Consider the following 17,264-nt stretch of genomic DNA (forward strand, 5'->3'; position numbering starts at 1 on the left):
TCACATAAATTGAGTGCTACAACTGGAGGCTTCGGGTACCAAACTGTCCTTTCGTGTTTCCTGTGAAGGTACAGTCGACACTCTCAGCTTTGAGAAGAAAAAAACAGGGGGGGACATTTTTTTTGTTTGTTCCTTACCGTGGAGATAACAATATGTCGGGAAATAAAGACAATGACGGCGGCTGGAGGAATTTTCTTTGGAATTCAGAGAAGAAAGAGTTTCTGGGTCGAACAGGGAGCAGCTGGTGTAAGTACTCCATTTTTTAAAATTGTTCTATTCCTTTCGTTGCCTGTCAGACATGGTGATATGCTTCAGGCGAAGGACAGCGGAAACCATGTATTTTTGTGCGTCCTGTGATTTATTTTTCTGACCGACAGCACCTGTTAGGTACTCACTGCCTGCTTTGACTCGAGTCGTGACTCGTGCTTCAATGGAGGTTGGCCCGTTAAAATCAGTTAGGAAGTCAACGGTCGAGCACGAGGCGAGTTTCTCTCTTCGAGTTGGGGCGGGAGGGGGGAGATGTGGGGTGGGGGGGGGAGACTAAAAATAACAAAACCAACTTTAACTGAGTGAGGGTCCTGTTTCTGTTTGCCGTGAGAGATTCACGTCAGCTCGGACATTTAGTTCGGGTTCAAATTTGGCGTTACATTGTAATGGGCGATGCTGGCTAAGGCGTAGCCCCTACGTTGTGCCAGTTAATAATCACTGCCCTTTAGAAAAAAAAGGTCAAGCTGAAGGACGGCGCCGGGCCGGGACTTTAAATGAAATCCAAGGAGGGGGTGGAAAAGTTGGGCTATACGTCCCGTGCTCTGCGCCACCTTTTCAGTGTTAGCCCACGGAGGAGAATCTAACGGAAACGGGAGTTTATTGTTATTATTATTATTATTATTATTATTATTATTATTATTGCCCTCTCCTCTCTGTAAATGCGCTGATTGCTAATCTCCGCCCGTGGCACCCCCAGGTCCTGTTAAACACCCCCCACCCCCACCTTTCATTCAAATCCAACATTAATAGAGCCCACTCTGATCATTTTACACCGCTGTTTTCAACACTTTAAGACGGGGTGCAGACTGGCATTAGCCCGAGCTAATTAAACTAAACTAAACCATGTTTTTTTTTTTCTTTTAAACTATTCAGAAAAGGCATTTTTCCCTCCCGGTTCAGATTTCGGTGTGAGCCGCACAGCCGGGTTCAGACAGACACGGTACTGGAGCAGATCACGACTCGCCTGTCTCAGGGGCTGCTCCCTCTCCGCTCTGTCTCACTGTTATTTATTTATTTATTTATCGAGCTATTTCCCCCCTCCTCCTCGATAAATTAGTCGGCACGTCTTTGCCACTTTTAACGCGACCTTTCTTAAAGCTGAGCGAAACGTGTTATTTCTGAGGCAGGGCTGATTGTTGAGCAGGAAACAAACGGGCAGAACCGTTGGTGACGCCGACCGTACAGTAGCTGGCGCGTGCTGGCTAATGGCGAACTTGTCGGATCCACTTTCCTGTGGAAATTTCCAATTTCTTACATCGCCGAGGCTGGTTTTTACTTAGCAGGGCTCTGCCACGGCGAATGTCTTATCCTTTTGTTGTGAGGGAGTGTGTAGCTTTAATAAGTTAATTATATTTTTTTAAAGAAAACTCTGAAAGCAACAGGTACGGTCGAGCCTTTCAGTAGCTGAAATTTACCAGGGGTTGTAAACGCAGCATAGTAAAAAGCTCACAAAGGGCCGGTGTTGTGTCGAGTTGTGTTACCCCGTCGAGTTGTTACCCCACCTGCCATCAGGGCGTGTTCCGACCCCCCGGCTAAAATGCACGCATTCTTGCGTAAAGGGACAAAATGACGGATTTGTTCGTCTCGGCCGTATACATTTGACAGATATATTGAGTTTCTTGAAACATTAGGGGGAAACATCTCGAGGGGTGAACACAACTCGACACAACAACACTTGGCTTCTTGTCACGTCGCTGTTTTTTGGGGGACCCTTGTGTTTGCTGACATGTCACCGAGCTGCACCTACCAGCTGTAGGTGTAGCTCGAACTTCTCTAGACTCCGACAAACACGTCCGGGAAGTGGAGCTCCGTCTGCGGGGACTGTCCCTTCCTTCACGCCGCAGGGCAGGCAGCCTAGTGGGGGGAGGTGCTCTCCATTCAAACCGCCTGGCACAAACATCACACCTCTGTCTGGCCTGTTCACGCTCCTCTTAAAGCACAGAGAAAGTTGTTTTTGTGCTCACTCACCTCAACTCAGCCAGCTTGGCTTTTAGGAAATTGTCCATGATGTTTTAAAGTACTTGTTGCCTGCTGAGCATTAGTGAAATAATAAAAATAATCAATATGGGAAAGTTGTTGGCCTGATTACATACATAAGGAACACACATATGTATATTTTTTACACATTAGATGCTTATACAGCAGGTGCTGATTGGAGGGTGATGTTGGTAAGGACTGGTTGCTTAGATGTGTGCCCAATATGGCAGCATGTCTACGGTTTCATTGGGACAGGTGCATCACAGAGCAACGCTGCTGCAGCTGCTGACATGATCATAGGAAAATAGCTTGCCGCACGTTGACTTTGGTGTTGGAGCGACTTGTACCACGGGAAGAACATGTGGAGGTCAATGATCCAGGCTTTCTTCACGTTTATATTTGTAGCGTTTTTAACTCTGACTCTTGAGCAGCAGTTTGTCTGCAGCATGCCACTGACTGTGCGTGATTGCGTCATCTTTTAAAAAAAAAAGTAAATCCTGTGTAGCAGGGTACAAATGGCGAGCCATCTGAGTCTCCTGTATACCTCCGAGGCTGCCGTCTGTATACTAGAGGTGTGGTCTGAAGGCCAGTCGAGTCAGCTTACTCAACTAGATGAGCGTAGTTTAGACAAAAACCTGAAATTGAAAAAACATTTCAGAGGGTTTAATGTGCACAAAATAAGCGCCCTCTGATCTAGCCATCTTGATATGAAAGTTTTTTTTCTTAACAGCGGCCATCACAAGGATTGTACTTCAGATATGAAGCCGTTACAAGCTGGACCAGTTGTGATTTGTTTCCCCTACACTGAACCTTAATGAAACCGAGCCAATAATAAAACAGCCTGCTCCAATAAGATGCTCTTTGTGTCACTAGATGAAGACGGTTTTTAATGCGTGATGCTTGGAGGTGAGGGAGGGGGGGTGACGGCAGGGAACCGTGGCGCCTGATAAAAGTGACTCATCTTGTTGTACTGGAAACGCAACCTTTGTATGAAGGAAAAGCTGTTAAATCCAACAAGATGTGGCCATAGCGTGGGAAGAATCTAGTCTCCTGCAGGTTTTAGTTAAAGGCCTTGCAACAAAGTTTTAGTATAAAAAAAAAAACCAAACTCCATGCTTAGTAATGCTCACATCATGTTCCTCATTATTTTTTTTAGCTGATTCTGTCATTTCCACCATCCAACACCATGTCTTTAAATGTTTGATTATGAATGACACACTTTCCGAAGTTGAAGATGGTTACAAAAATCTAAGGAAAAAATAAAATTTAAGATTGAAAAAAAAACCCCACTGATTTGGTCTTTTTTTTTGCAAGCCAGTGTAATTTCTGATTTATCGTATTCTCAGTGGAGTTTGCTTTTTCCTTTTTAGTTAAAATCCTCTTGTTCTACGTGATATTCTACGGCTGCTTGGCTGGGATTTTCATCGGGACCATTCAGGCAATGCTGCTCACGTTAAGTGACTACAAACCCAAATATCAGGATCGTGTCGCCCCCCCAGGTAAGCACGGCTTTCTCCTTTTTTTTAAACCCACTCGCTTTCGCGCTGACCACAGACATCTGTGTGTGAGTGGCTTGTTTGGGTGTGCCTTTAAGCAGCTCCTCTATCAGGAATCTTTCTGACCTCAAATAAGCTCAGCCATTTTGTCCTTCACTCCTCTCAGCCAGTCGATGGTTCTCCCCTCAGGCTGCAGGGGAACTAAAACGATTTGTGTGGCTCCGATTCTGAGTCACAGCTGCCATGTTCACTTTCTGCTTGTATTATTTAGTTTTTTATACCCAGGAGCCCTCAAAGTTGTTTTTTTTTTTTTTTTTGCTCTCATGGGAGGAAAAATGTCAACAAACTTTGTGTGCTGTAATCTCATGAGGACACCCGACATCGTAAAACTCCTCTGCAGTCACATTACGAGCGTTTTGAAATTTCCTGCTAGCCTGGAGACTGGTTTTGAAGTGCCAAGCATTGTGGTGCTGTGCCAGTACTTGTTTGCGCAGCACATGCTTTGGCCTCGGTGGTATTTTTAGCAGCCATTGTAGAAAGTTGGCTTCATGCGCCTGCAGCTCTGTCCACGACCGCCGGCTATCAGAGATCAGCCACAACCAAAGTGTGGGGAGTCTGAGCTGAAGCAACTTTCCTGTAAAGGCACGATTAAGGAAGCAAAGTTTTCTTTTTTTCTTCTTCTTCTTTCAGAGTACAACCCACCTCCCACTCTGGGCCTAAAAGTTTCCATTGTGAGAGAGACACACGTGAGTGTGGATATGGGTGGGGGCGGGGGACTGGTGAACTCTCACAAGCCTTCAAACGCTGTCCCTCTGCCTCCAGATCTCAGTTTGTGGCATCAAATAAAGAGAAGGGAAAAGTTCATGAATGTCACGTTCCCTTTTCATTGATCTTAAACCCATCTCATTCTCCCCACGGCTCATTCTCGCCCAACAAGATCTGTGGAAAATTACCACTCCCACGAGCAGACAGAGACCATCCGAGGAAAAACCCCCAAGACCCCATATTGTCTCGAGATAATAGACAAGAAACTGCCAACAGCTTTGTTTTGTTTCTCATACATACTGCGTCTGATTGTTACTCAATTTGGTTGTTTTTCAGGTCTGTCCCACACCCCCCGCTCAGACAAATCAGAAATCGTCTTCAAAATGAGCGACGAGTCTTCATATACGAAGTACGTTACTAGCATGGACAGTCTTCTTCAGCTCTACAATGAAAGTATACAGACGAATGATCAGAAATTTGAGGATTGTGGAGGCAAGTATGAGCTGATTGTCACTCTCTTCCTGTTGGGGTTTTAACAGTCATTAGTCCACATTTGTTATCTATTCAGAACTAATAGCTTTCATTTCCTTTGAGCAGGAGGAAATCGGATTATCATTTATATTATCTAAAATCTTTAATAACATCTTAATTCTATGTAAATATTTGAACTATGGGGGTAAAAATGACATTCAGTGTCTACAGCATGTTCAGGTTTAATGTTTGCACGTTTAACTTTTTAATTTTTTTTTTTCCTCCTCAGAAACTCCCAAGACATACATGGATCGTGGTGAGTTAGAGACAGAAGGACAGAAGCATGCTTGCCGTTTCAACAGAATGTGGCTGCAAAACTGCTCTGGTCTATCCGACCGCACCTATGGTTTCAAGGAGGGAAAGCCGTGCCTCATCGTCAAGCTCAATAGGATCGTCAACTTCAAACCACGGGTGTGTTCACTGCTCGCAAATTTACAAAGTTAATGCCGTAAAGGCAGCAAACAAAAGGAGATGTGTCGCCTATAAAGTTAAAACAAAACGGAGTTATTTCTTCCTGCAGAAAACATCAAACCAATTACCTTTTATGTCCAGATATTTAACTGAAAACAGTGTTTTAATTTTTTTTTTAAGTTGAACGCAACCATCAGAGGATAAATCTGAAAGGAATATGAGAAGCCACTGTAATTAAAGAAATAAAGCAGCAGCTCTTTAATATTACAGGGAAAGCCGTGACTTAGTAGGTGTTTTCAGAACAAATCGTTCTAAAGAACAGGATTATAAGGACCTACGTCTTTGGTTTCGTACCACCAGGGGAACACTGTGGTTGTGCAACGCTCGGCCAACAGTGTGTCACTTCAGCACAGAACGCAGTGTTGTTGATTTAACTTTTAAAGTGAAGTGTGAAAGAAAACTACAAACATTCAGGAGGATTAGAGTTAGGAGCCAGCAGGTCAGTCTGTTTGTGCTGCAGACCGTGGCTACAGTTACGTAGCTTCCACTTTAGCGACGCAGTTTTAACAGTGTGGGCGTTGAAAGAGCACTCAAGTTGCTCGGCTGATCAGCGTACATTTTCAAATGGGCCAGTCACATCCTTTAACGTCACTCAAGGGTCTCTATTGAGCCAGGAAAGTGTCTACTCTGAGGCAGGAGCTAAAAAAAAAAACCCAATAAATGGAAAAAAGTCAGCTACCTCAGATGGTTATAAGGACTGAAGTGGCCTCATGGAGTCCAAAAGCACCAAATGTGTCTGACTCATAGGAGTACCTGAGGTTAGGAGCTATAAGTTTCACATACAAAGTTTATCCTATGAAACATGGCGGGGCTGCAGAAGGCAAACGGTGCATCAACCCAGAACTGATTGTTTTAGTTTTATTAAAATGATTTATTCCAGGAGAGAAGTGAGTTGACCTGAACTGACTGAACCGCCAGTAGTTGCATTGTGGGAAATTTAGATGCCATGACATTAGATATTAGTGGGCAGAATGTGTTAAAGGAGGAGGGGTTTCTGTGGTTCTGCTGGATCAGTTTGGAGCTTTCCAAGTTAAATTTCTATTGTGCTTCTGCAAACAAAAAAAACCCAATAAAATACGTGATTTATTCTTTTTGTTCAGATGTTTTTCATCGTAGTGTCTGTGTTTTCAGGCTCCCTCCAACGACTCAATCCCAGAAGCTCTGAAGGGCAAATTGTACGACAACGTGATCCCCATTCACTGCAAAAATAAGGTACCTTTAAGGCAAAATCTGGCCCTGCTAGAAGCTGGTATTATTGCTGCAAAGTCCCTATGTCAATTTTGTGTTTGCAGAGGGCTGAAGATGTAGACAAGATCGGAGAGATCAAGTACTATGGCATCGGGGAAGGCTTCCCTCTGCAGTATTACCCGTACTACGGCAAGCGGCTGCATCCCCAGTACCTGCAGCCTCTGGTGGCCATTCATTTTACCAACCTCACCTTCAACGAGGAGCTCCGCATCGAGTGCAAAGTGTACGGAGAAAACATCGCGTTCAGTGAAAAAGACCGCTATCAAGGACGCTTTGATGTGAAGTTCACAGTGAATTTGTCGTGACCTCGGCCACAGTCCTCCCCCAGTTTTGAAAATAAATGTAGAGCGAATCCGTGAGTTCAGATAAACACCACTAGTCTTTGAACATTCATTATAGACAGGACCTACACTTAATCTGTGTGCTTTTAGCCTTCTCTGTGTTTTTTGTCCAAAGTTAGAATGTAAACTACAAGAGTAGCAATAGCAAATATTTATTCTACTGTAAATGAAAATATTCCTGGAGCCATGGGATGTTCGTCTATTACTGTAAAACTGCAGTTTCACTACTGATGCGTAGCGAGTCGTGTTCCTGTCCCCATGGTGTTTCATCCTTGCGTGGTTTCTATATATATTTTTGGAGTGTCCTGAGCTGTAGTCTAGTCCTGTTGTAACCTTATTTTGTCTTATGTCAGCTTCTGTGGTCCAAGGTGTGTGTGTGTGTGTGTGTGTGTGTCTGTGCAGGCATGTTAGTTTACGTGAGTACAGCGTGTTTGTCGATGTGCTCTGACTAACTGAAATACGAGCATGGTACTCTGAACCTTTATGACCCATGAGTAAATGGCTGCACTTCACCGTTAGTCTGTTTTTTTTGTTTTGACGTGTTTCTTTATTCAAGATAGTTGTGGACAGATGCATTTGTACACATTTTGTTAATCTTGGCTGTTCGGTAGTTTGATATTTCTGTTGGATACATTTGTTCATTCTTAATTCGTAGTGTAAAGCTTCGTGGGTCCAGCCTAAGACTAAACAGTGCTTTGAAATCTGTTTTGCTGGAGTCGTCACGTTACGTGATGCAACTTACTATTGAATGTTTTAGCCATTTTCACGATGGAAGAGTTTTGTATTTATGCAGTTGTACATTTTTTTTTTTCAAAGTGTAATGTATATAAATTGAAAACCAAAGTCGCTGGTCAAAAAGTTAGAGAATATCTGAGGCAATGCAGTATCCCATGTAATAAGATGTTTAGCTGGTGTGAAAATACTTAATTCAATGTTGGAGATCAAACATTTGTCAGGAGTCTACTCTTGTCACTTTTATTTAATCTGCATAAGGCTGAAACAATAAACAGAAAACTGAGACACGTGTGAAGTCCTTGAAGTCAAGGTTGTTTCCATCCATCCAAGATCTTGAAGAAATACTGCACCTGGAAAAGGAGTTTAAAGGGCATTAATCACCGTAAATGTGTAGCTTTCAGTCTGCTCTGCTCTGTACGAGGCCGTGGTCACCGTGTTCCAGTCCTGGCAAAATGGCAGCTCAGTCAGTTGCAGGCTAATGTTTAACAAGGAAGCGTTTGTCTCCGGTACAGATCAGGAGTTTTCCTGAACAATGACGTTGGACGGGTCAGACCCGCATGCCTGCGAAACAATGGTTTTGTTTCAAATTCCTCCGCCGTTCTTGTTTCCCCTCACGCCAGCGCGATCTAAGGTTGCCCCGGCCCACGGAGCGCGGTCATGAGACTCGTCTAAAGTCGCCGCTTCAGAGTCGAGGGGAGGGAGGGGGGGCTTTGTTCTCTGCTAACTGCAACGAGCCGCAGGACAATGAGGAAACTTATCGGAGCAGAGGAGATTGTAGGAGTAGTCTCGGGGAGTACAAAATGTGCATGAGACCAACCTCCAGAACGCCGTCTTCAGGGAGGTCCGTGCAGTGGACTGCGTTTCTCACTTTGTCTTTGCCATACAGGGCTCGCAGAGTGTTCGGACGAAGATGCCGTGCGATTACCTGCAAAATAATGAAAAACAACTTGACCGTTCTGTTGCCTTCGATTGAAAACGAGGACAAATCCTCAGGTTGGCGTGAAGTCCCGGCTTTAAAGAGACGGTGACACAGGGACCTCTGTGTGCAAATGTCAAACTGATGTGGATGATTAGAGCTGCAGCTGGAGGCTGAACATCCTGTACCCTGCTGAGTAATAACTCAGCACCTCAACATGTATTCTGAATAAAAAAAACCAACACTCAGCAAACCTTTTATGGATTGTATGTAGAGAGTGAAATTACTTCTTTGTGCTCAGATTTCAGTGCTTTTTTTGTGCGCCTCCTACACCAACAAGACCGCAAACATCATTTTTGTACGCCAGGTTCTGTTAAAACCCAGAATAAATGGAGTCCACGTGACTTTAAACAGAAAGATATTGATCTAAAATTTGGTGTGATAGTAGCTGAGAGTCATCCCTGACAGACCGTCTGAGTGCTAACAGGTCATGCAAGACCTTTGTCCTAGCAAAATATTTCACGATGCACTGGATGGATTTTCATGAAACTTTCAAGAAATTATCATTGGTTTATGCCTAGAATCAATTCAAGATGGCCGCCACAGCCAACTGACCTTAGAAAACACAAAAATGGCAATAAGACGGTACATTTTACAACATTTGGTGTGGTGATAGCTGAGCTGCTCACAACACATGAACCAATGAAACATGAGTTCTTTGACCAAAACAAACCTGAGGGCGATACATTTTTCCTTCAAGGAAGGCTAGGCCTTTAATTTGAAACATTCTTTTACTCCTTTCTTTGGTTTTCACAGCGACAGTAAGCAGGCAAAGTGACTCGTTTCCCTTCGACGTCAGACTATCCCAAGGTCAAAGCCGGGCTCCGTTTCTGTCACTCCAGGAAATGCTACCCTCCCACAGGGTCCTCCGCAGGAGGAGGGGCAGCATGGGAATAATTCGTTCACCAGGACGACTGTCGACTGTCACGCCGTGGAAAGGTTGGATAATGAGTGCCAACACTTTGGGGGAAAACGAAGCGAAGCGCGCGACTGTGATAGAACACGCCAGATTATGTCGAGATTAAAAGTCTTTATGTGTGCCTCTGGCACAACATGAGAGCGCACACAAAAGGCAGGAAGGTCATAAATGTGCCCGACCCTCTCCTCAAAGCTCTTATTGTCTTAAAAAATGCAGCAAGGAAGATAAAGAATAAAAAATAAAAGATCGTGTCCTTCTTCAAGAATACTGGAGAGATATGAACTTTACACTGATGGTCTTTAAAGCATGAATTTCACTTTGGTGATTCATTCCTCCAACAGTTCTCTTATGTTTAATGCTTTGATGTAATTACCCCCGCCAAGGAGGAGGTGATGCTGTCTGTCTGTCTGTCTGTCTGTCTGCCTGCCTGTCTGCCTGCCTGTCTGCCTGTCTGTCTGTACAATCTATGAGCAGATTATCAAACAAGCAACAAGGAAGAAGTGATGACTATTTGGTCGTGATCCAGTCAAAGGTCAAGGTCACAGATCAGCCTGTGCTCTAACCGTGCAGCTGGATGATTTCAAGGTGACGGGGTCAAAGGTCACAGGTAACCCCTTCGTTAAAACCTTCTCTCTGCTCCTACATGTGACCCTTCTGTTTCTGGTTGTGTCTGTTGGTCTGTCTGTCTGTTAGCAAAGATCAGGTAAAAACTGATGAACAGATTTGGATAAAAATGTTCAGGACATGTTGGGGTTGTTACAAAAAACAATGGATCACATTCTGGTGCTGATCCAGATTATGATCTAGATCGCACTGTGTTTTAATCATACTGTGGCCTTGGAGGAGGTTTGTGCGCTCTGAGTGCTTCTAGGGACATTTAATTAGGAGAAAATGACGTTCTTTTACCCTCCTCTAAACTCGATTTTACCTAAACAATGAAAATTTAGAAGTAAAACCAAATGAAGACAGTGATGAAGATAAACATTATGTTAACAGTATGTTAGCACTGTGATTATCAACTTTATCATTTAGCTTAAAGCGCAGGTGGGGTGAAGTTCTTCACAAAAAGCGCAAACAAGTCTTTTGAAGCGTGTTGGCACACAGGCATTGGAGCTTTAATGATTTTGGTTTGTTGCTCCTCCTGCAGCTTTAAAAAACCAAATATGAATCGATTAGTACATCAAAACGTGCAAGAAAACCCCAACACTACAAAGATTTAAATTTAAATGAGTGAGAGCCCTCGGAGCTCTACAGCTCAGACATGCGTCACAATAGAAACATCATTCCGAGTTTAAATAGATAATAGGTCAGACTTTACATGACTGAACTGTAATTAATATTCATTTTTATAGATTTTACCACAGAATGTTTAACTTTTAGTGTGATGACATCACACACTCGAACTTCTGAGCTGTCTAAACTTCAAAATCTTTGCAAACAGAGATTTCTTCCCACTTCTCATGCAGTTTGTACGTGACATCTTCTTTCACACAGAGCGTCTCTCACCGCTGTACGACTTCTGCTTTTCTCTCAAATCCCCCCAGAACGCACGCATCCAAGCTCTCATTAACTTCCACCGTGTCCAAGCTCAGAATTTACTCAACTTAATTAACTCGACATGACTACAGAAAACACTGCAAACACATAAAAGGTCGACATGTGACACTTCTGGAAGAATTCATTCCGGTTCAGGCTGAGAAACCTAAACTTAAAGAGGAAAGAGTTTTATTAAGCCCTGTGCACACCAGCAGTGATACACACTGGCTGGATGCTCTGCTTTAACGTTGCTTTGTCCTCTGCTTTTATACCAGGCAGTTCAGAGTGACCTCCTCCTTCACAAAGGAAGAGACAAGGGAGCTGAGTTTCTCTTGAATGCAACAGATACCACAGAACCAGTTTGAGCTGGTTCATCCTTGCCCCGTGGTCCTCTACGCAACCATAGTTTAGGATATGAAAAACGTGTGAGTGAGGCCGTCGACATTAAAGCCATCCAAGCTCCCGTTCGTGCTGCTCTTTGACACGATGACAACTGAGAGCAGAAGTCACGAGGCGATAATCTGGTGGTGTAAGAAGGTGCAAAAGAAATGTTGAACGTTTTTAACACACACACACACACGAGAAGGACGCTGGTATTGTAGATTCTTGTTTTGGTTTTTATTTCAGTCCTCAAGGGGATCTAAACTGCGTCGTCGAGTTTACTCTGGATCAATTCTTTTTTACTGCATGTTTTTGAACACCAAAGGAGCAAACCTCCAAAGCTGATTTGACACAACTCAGAATTAGTCTTTAATGGCAACATTGGAACTGTGCTCGTTCAGGAGCTGCCATCTAGCTGGCTGGTGAAATTACACCTATAAATCAGGAGGTATTAATAAGAAATAAGGTGAGCAGGAAAAATCAATATTAGAATCTGAGACAGGGCTGCTTATTGAGAGCATTATGACAAATTTCCACGCTGCAGGCTAAACAGGAAGTACCAGTCATGAGCAGACCTGCTTATACTGCGGCTGTTTGTTCACGAGTCCAAAGGACGGAGAAGAACTAGAATTTAGGTAATTTAGCTTTAAGATACAACTCTCTGTAAGTGGATTATCCAGGCAGGAGGGAGGTGCCGCTGGTGTTTAATTCAGTTTTTAGTCTTTTAGTAGACGAGCCTGATGTTCTTGTAGTGACTGCTTCCTTTTGTAATGGATGGAGTCATTTACAGAGCAGAGTGACCCGGGAGTCATGTGCAGTGCTGACTGACTCAGCCCACAGGGAGTAATCCAACGCAGCATTACTGTGGGGGCGTTTTTTTCTAGCAGATGTCATTTATTTTGTAATCGCTTCCACTCTGAGGCATACCACCTCAAGATGGCTGCCACTGCTAATCAACTTTAGCTAAACACAAAGCTACAACTCAGTCAAGTTCAACAGGTAAAAAGCAATGTAAATATACAGTGACAGTGTTCACTTTTAATTTACCTTTTACGGGTGCATCTAGGATAGCGGACAAAGCTCATAACCTTTTCCACAAAACCATTAAGGCTAAAAAAAAACCCTGAAAAAGTACAGATTTCATTCTAATGAGAAAGAAAATCTGAGCGTACGAAAAGGTCTTCTGTGTCGATTCCTGAGTCCAACCGGTTGTTCTGTGGCAGAAAGCAGGCAGGTTGCTGGTTTGAAAAGCGGGAGAGCTGTGTTCGTTCACTGAGATATCGGGGCAGGACACAAAGACGTGACTGAATGAGAGCACAGCGACACAGCTGGGGGTGTCGAGGTGTGAAGACATGTGGGTCCTTTAGAAGAAGATATCTAAAGCCGGGCTGAAGGCATTACGTGCCCTCTTTTGTACAGCGGGTTGCAAAAGTACACGCCCTCTTGGCAATCTTTCCGTTTTGTTGCCTCACACCCGTGTGGAGAGATTCTTGGTCTTCTTGCTCTCTCTCGTTTGGTGACTCCGACTAATTGGAGGTGTTAATATACTGAGCTCATCTGACACTTAGGTCACCCACAGGTGGATCTGATGGAACAAATAATGCGGCTTCTGAAAGTAACAGTCGGAGCAAAAGGGATGAAGACATGTGGGCACTTTGAGGTTTTATATATTTTTAGGATTATTATTCTTTATAATTATTATAGAAGGCAACAAAACAGAAAGAATACCAGGATTTGTGGTAGTATTTATTATATATTTGTTTTGCTCCTCTCGAAGGGAAGCTCTGGGTTAAAACCCACTCCACACTCCACCTTATATCAGAGGTCAGTGAATGCATCAGTTCAAATCTAATGTCTTCATGGTTCATGTTACACCTGTGTTGTTTCTAGATTAGGCAGCTGGAATTAATCATTGTACCTTGTTTGTACCACAAACAGCTAAACCCTAAATGTTAATAGATTCTCTGACCTTTTCCCATCAGAGAGCATATTTACTCCAATCTGTAATTCCATAATGACGTCTCAAATGGTTTTACATGCCAAAACCAAGAAAACATTTGGAACTTTGGTGCCCGCCCAACCGCTGCAGCCTGGAGCAACAAACGGCGGCAACACCTCCTCAGCTCAGCCCTCATTGAAGCCAGCAGGTTGTTCTCCCTCCTCCTCCTCCTCCTCCTCCTCCTCCTCCCCCGGAGTCTCAGCCCTGCTCCCACTCTCTGCTGCGATTGTGTATCAAACTGCTGAATTCCCCCGCCGAGTGGGCGAGGGGGATGTTTAGGTGGTTTGTCTGATAGCACGGAGGTGAGTCTGAGTTCACGGAGCGTTCAAGCGGTCTGACCTCCCAGTCAGCGAGGAAGGTGAAGCGATCCGAGACACGAGCGGGGTGACAAGCCTGAACATAACTACAGCAGCTGAAGGCCTGAGCGTTACGAGTGATCTCATGCAATATTATGAGATTTCACGCTTGAAGTACGTGTTGTGGATGACTCTCAGCTACTACCACATTAGTTATAGCCATTTTTGTGTTGACTAATGTCGATTAGCTGTGGCGGTCATCTTGAATTGGGTTGACTTCATAGTTTAAACAGTTGTAGATGTGCATCCAGTGATTACTTTCTGAAAGATTTATTAAAACCTGTTCGCTGGTTCAAGAGATTTTTTGATAACAGACACCCACACACAGACAAGGACAGAACCTGCCTTTGCCTTTCAGGTTGCAGGTGATAATGAGCTGCTGTAATTCTGATTGTACACTTTCAAATAAAACATGTTAGTCAGAGGATTTACAAAAACACAACACAAAACAAATGAGAGCCACATAAGTGGCTAATGTGGTTCCACTGAAACGCTGCGGGTTCTGTGGGGAACATGTGCTACTTGAGGAGGAGAAATAACTCAAAGGTATCTTTAGAGACTAAAACACACAAACACAGAGTACATGATGTGCTAAACAACACTAGGACCTTGATAAAAGGCTTGGCGCATTAGACTGTGTAACTTGAAACCAGCCGTGTGTGTGTGTGTGTGTTCCTATCAGAGTTGCACTTTCTGGGGACACAGCTTGTTAAGAGCTCCATCCAGGAGGAGGCTATGGATCAATAAACATTTGCAAGGGAAAACATCATCTGAAACAAGTTTGGTCGTTTTACGTGTTTCTGCTGGGGGAGAACAAAAGAAGAGAATGTACTCACTGGATCAGCAGGCCCACAGAACTCCCTGAAGGTTCTGGGCGCATCTGTGCCGTGGATCTCGAGAACCATACAGGGTCCGGAGCACAGCTCGGTCACCATGCCCTGCAAACGCAACCAAATGTGCAACAATAAATCAGACTTCTTTCTTTCCTCCCTCACGTGAGACAACATAGGAGCGGTGGCAGCAGATCGTCTTCTGGAACAACTCGTATCAGTTTTCTACATCCTTTGTTTTGGTATAATCAAAAGTAGCAAGTGAAAGAAGTGCGCTGAGGGTTTTCACTGTGATGGCACAACAGCGCGGTGTTTACACTCACAAGATACTCTTTGACAACGCCTTTGTACACTTCGTAGAACTCTTCTGCGTTTGCCTGGTCCACGTTGAACTGTTAGAATCAGATGAGACGAATGAAACTCACGATCATTTCAAAACAAGCTGCAAGAGTCAAAGCACGGCCATTAATCAGATGAAACCACTTTGCATTCTTACATTAGCTGAGTCCAAAGACAGCTGAGTGTAATGTCATGAGCATTAAAGCGATAGTTCAGATCTTTTGAAGTGGGGTTTTGTGAACAGATTGTGAACACTCAGCATCTCACCTGCTGTAGATACCTCTTTGAATGAAGAAACTGAGTTTAAGTCTGACTGAATGCTGTTTTATAAATCTTTACAGTGCTATATATTTCACAATAAATGATTTGTAGGGCAGAAATGTTATGATATTCCTGTTGCTGACTCTGTTGGTGCAAAATTGATGGCAATAGTTTATAAAACAGAGTTCACATGAACCACCAGGGATGGGCAGTTGTTAAAATGGACGACCTTGAGGAGTTCTTGCGAATTTAAAGATCCCAGGCTAGCAGGACGAGCAGCAGCACATGTTTCTGTGCCTGAAGCCTCCATTTCATTGGAGGGTTTCTCAGCGGCAGGAATCGAGGTCAGTAAACTTTAATTCACAACAAGTCTTCATCCCAAGCATGTGGACACACTTGTTTTTTTTTAAAGCAAAAACAGGAAACGGGCAATATTCCCAAATCGTAAAGTGGCTGCTGAGATTAGCACTCGTTAAGACTGCTCCCCTTCACTGAGTTTAATTCCTGCGTCCAGACTTGTGTTCTGCCTTAGATCCACCCAGCGCCGTTTTTTTTCTTCCATACACTTTGTTGTCGTGTCGATACTTGTGCCGTATTAATAAGTCCTGAATGAGGAAAGGACAAAATAAGCACACGCTGAAAAAGGCTGCTTTTCACCCTATGTGTGGAGCGGAGGTGGTAGGTGGACGGAGGCAGGGGGTGGAGTGGGGTGGGTTCGAATATGCGAAAAGTAATTTCGCTTGGAATGCCCATCTCTATGAACCACAAATACGTGTTTGAGATTGGAGTTGTTTTAGGACAGCAACTTTGGTCTCGGCCCCACTCTGACTAGCTTTTAAACTCTATTTTTCCAAACTTAAAAAGCTACATGCAACAGGTAAGATACTAACTGTTCATAACCTTTCCAAAGAACTCCACTCCCGACGATCTGAACTATTGCTTTAATAGCATAAACACAAATAAGGCTTGTTATATTGCAGCTAACGGAGCACGATGATTCGACAGCAAAGCTACGTACGTAGTTACTGTCTGCAGTTTATAAATAAGTCAAAGGTTTGGAAAGAACTTTAAACACAACGTAAATACTGTAAACACATTGCTTACATGTCTAACTTAAACTCTAATGAAAAAGAGGGGATTGTTTGTTAGGCTTTTACCATTTCAAGAGCTGAGATTTCAAATCCAGCTGCAGATATGGAGTTGAGGATCTTCCCAGTCAGACCTGTTGAACACAGATATTAGCTGGCTTTTATGAGCTTTGCTCTGAGTTTACAGACAAGCACAGGTTTTTTTGTGCTTCGGTGAACTCAAATATCGTCCACAACCTCTGGATCAGTAGTTAACATTAAACAGAGCTGAGAAAAACTTTAATGTAATTGTAATTCAAAGATATTATTACCACAAGAGCTCCTATTCCAATGTCAGTATTACTTTCCACTGCAGTGACCTCAGTTTCTCCTTTAGACAAAGTGAGATTGTCTCATGGATGTGATGTCTATTAAGGAGACATAAATCTTGTCCAGTAAAAGCTTTTAGAGAATGACACACAGGGCTGCACGTCGAGTCTCAGTGGCCAAGCATCGCTGTAAAAATGCTGCAGCTGCAGTGACGAACGCACAGCAGTGACAGTGAAGGTCAGACTGCTGCAGACACATAAATTGAATCAAGGCGCCAGACTCATAATCTCAGTCTGACATCCTGATAAAAAAAGTAGCTCGTGTACTCGTCACACAGGACATTTCCCATTAATTCTAAACACCGCAGCGTGCGACAACGACTTTCGTTTTCTACCAGGTGTTGCCGGCGTCTGTGAGTTCTCACCCTCGACCCCCCCCC

General features: G+C 43.6%; 2 protein-coding genes across 3 annotated transcripts in view; one reads left to right on the forward strand and one right to left on the reverse strand.

The window, feature by feature from the left end:
• Nucleotides 1-8,116, forward strand: atp1b1a (ATPase Na+/K+ transporting subunit beta 1a). Its single transcript, XM_017423471.3, has 6 exons — nucleotides 1-246; nucleotides 3,615-3,743; nucleotides 4,842-4,997; nucleotides 5,266-5,447; nucleotides 6,639-6,719; nucleotides 6,800-8,116. Exons 1-6 carry the CDS (start codon nucleotides 153-155, stop codon nucleotides 7,058-7,060), a joined length of 903 nt encoding a protein of 300 aa, XP_017278960.1. The 5' UTR covers nucleotides 1-152; the 3' UTR covers nucleotides 7,061-8,116.
• The window catches only part of nme7 (NME/NM23 family member 7), a 20,263-nt gene continuing 10,665 nt past the window's right edge, over nucleotides 7,667-17,264 (reverse strand). Inside the window, exons 8-12 of one of the 2 annotated variants that reach the window (XM_017423467.3) lie at nucleotides 16,586-16,650; nucleotides 15,152-15,220; nucleotides 14,835-14,936; nucleotides 8,649-8,756; nucleotides 7,682-8,181 (exon numbers count right to left, since the gene is read on the reverse strand). In XM_017423467.3, coding sequence (XP_017278956.1) covers nucleotides 8,137-8,181; nucleotides 8,649-8,756; nucleotides 14,835-14,936; nucleotides 15,152-15,220; nucleotides 16,586-16,650 — 389 coding nt within the window. In that variant the 3' untranslated portion in view covers nucleotides 7,682-8,136. Of the gene's footprint in view, nucleotides 8,757-14,834; nucleotides 14,937-15,151; nucleotides 15,221-16,585; nucleotides 16,651-17,264 lie in introns of both variants that reach the window. The other variant, XM_017423466.3, reaches the window with a different exon arrangement.

The sequence above is a fragment of the Kryptolebias marmoratus genome, linkage group LG24, assembly GCF_001649575.2.
Source record: "Kryptolebias marmoratus isolate JLee-2015 linkage group LG24, ASM164957v2, whole genome shotgun sequence".
Classification (NCBI taxonomy): Eukaryota; Metazoa; Chordata; class Actinopteri; order Cyprinodontiformes; family Rivulidae; genus Kryptolebias; species Kryptolebias marmoratus.

What these genes read in the sequence shown, in the direction of transcription:
- atp1b1a (XM_017423471.3), top strand. Translation starts at nt 153, where the DNA reads ATGTCGGGAAATAAAGACAATGACGGCGGCTGGAGGAATTTTCTTTGG. An exon ending in TCGTCAACTTCAAACCACGG is followed by an intron (nt 5,448 to 6,638) that starts GTGTGTTCACTG and finishes CTGTGTTTTCAG; the next exon opens with GCTCCCTCCAACGACTCAAT. An exon ending in CCATTCACTGCAAAAATAAG is followed by an intron (nt 6,720 to 6,799) that starts GTACCTTTAAGG and finishes TTGTGTTTGCAG; the next exon opens with AGGGCTGAAGATGTAGACAA.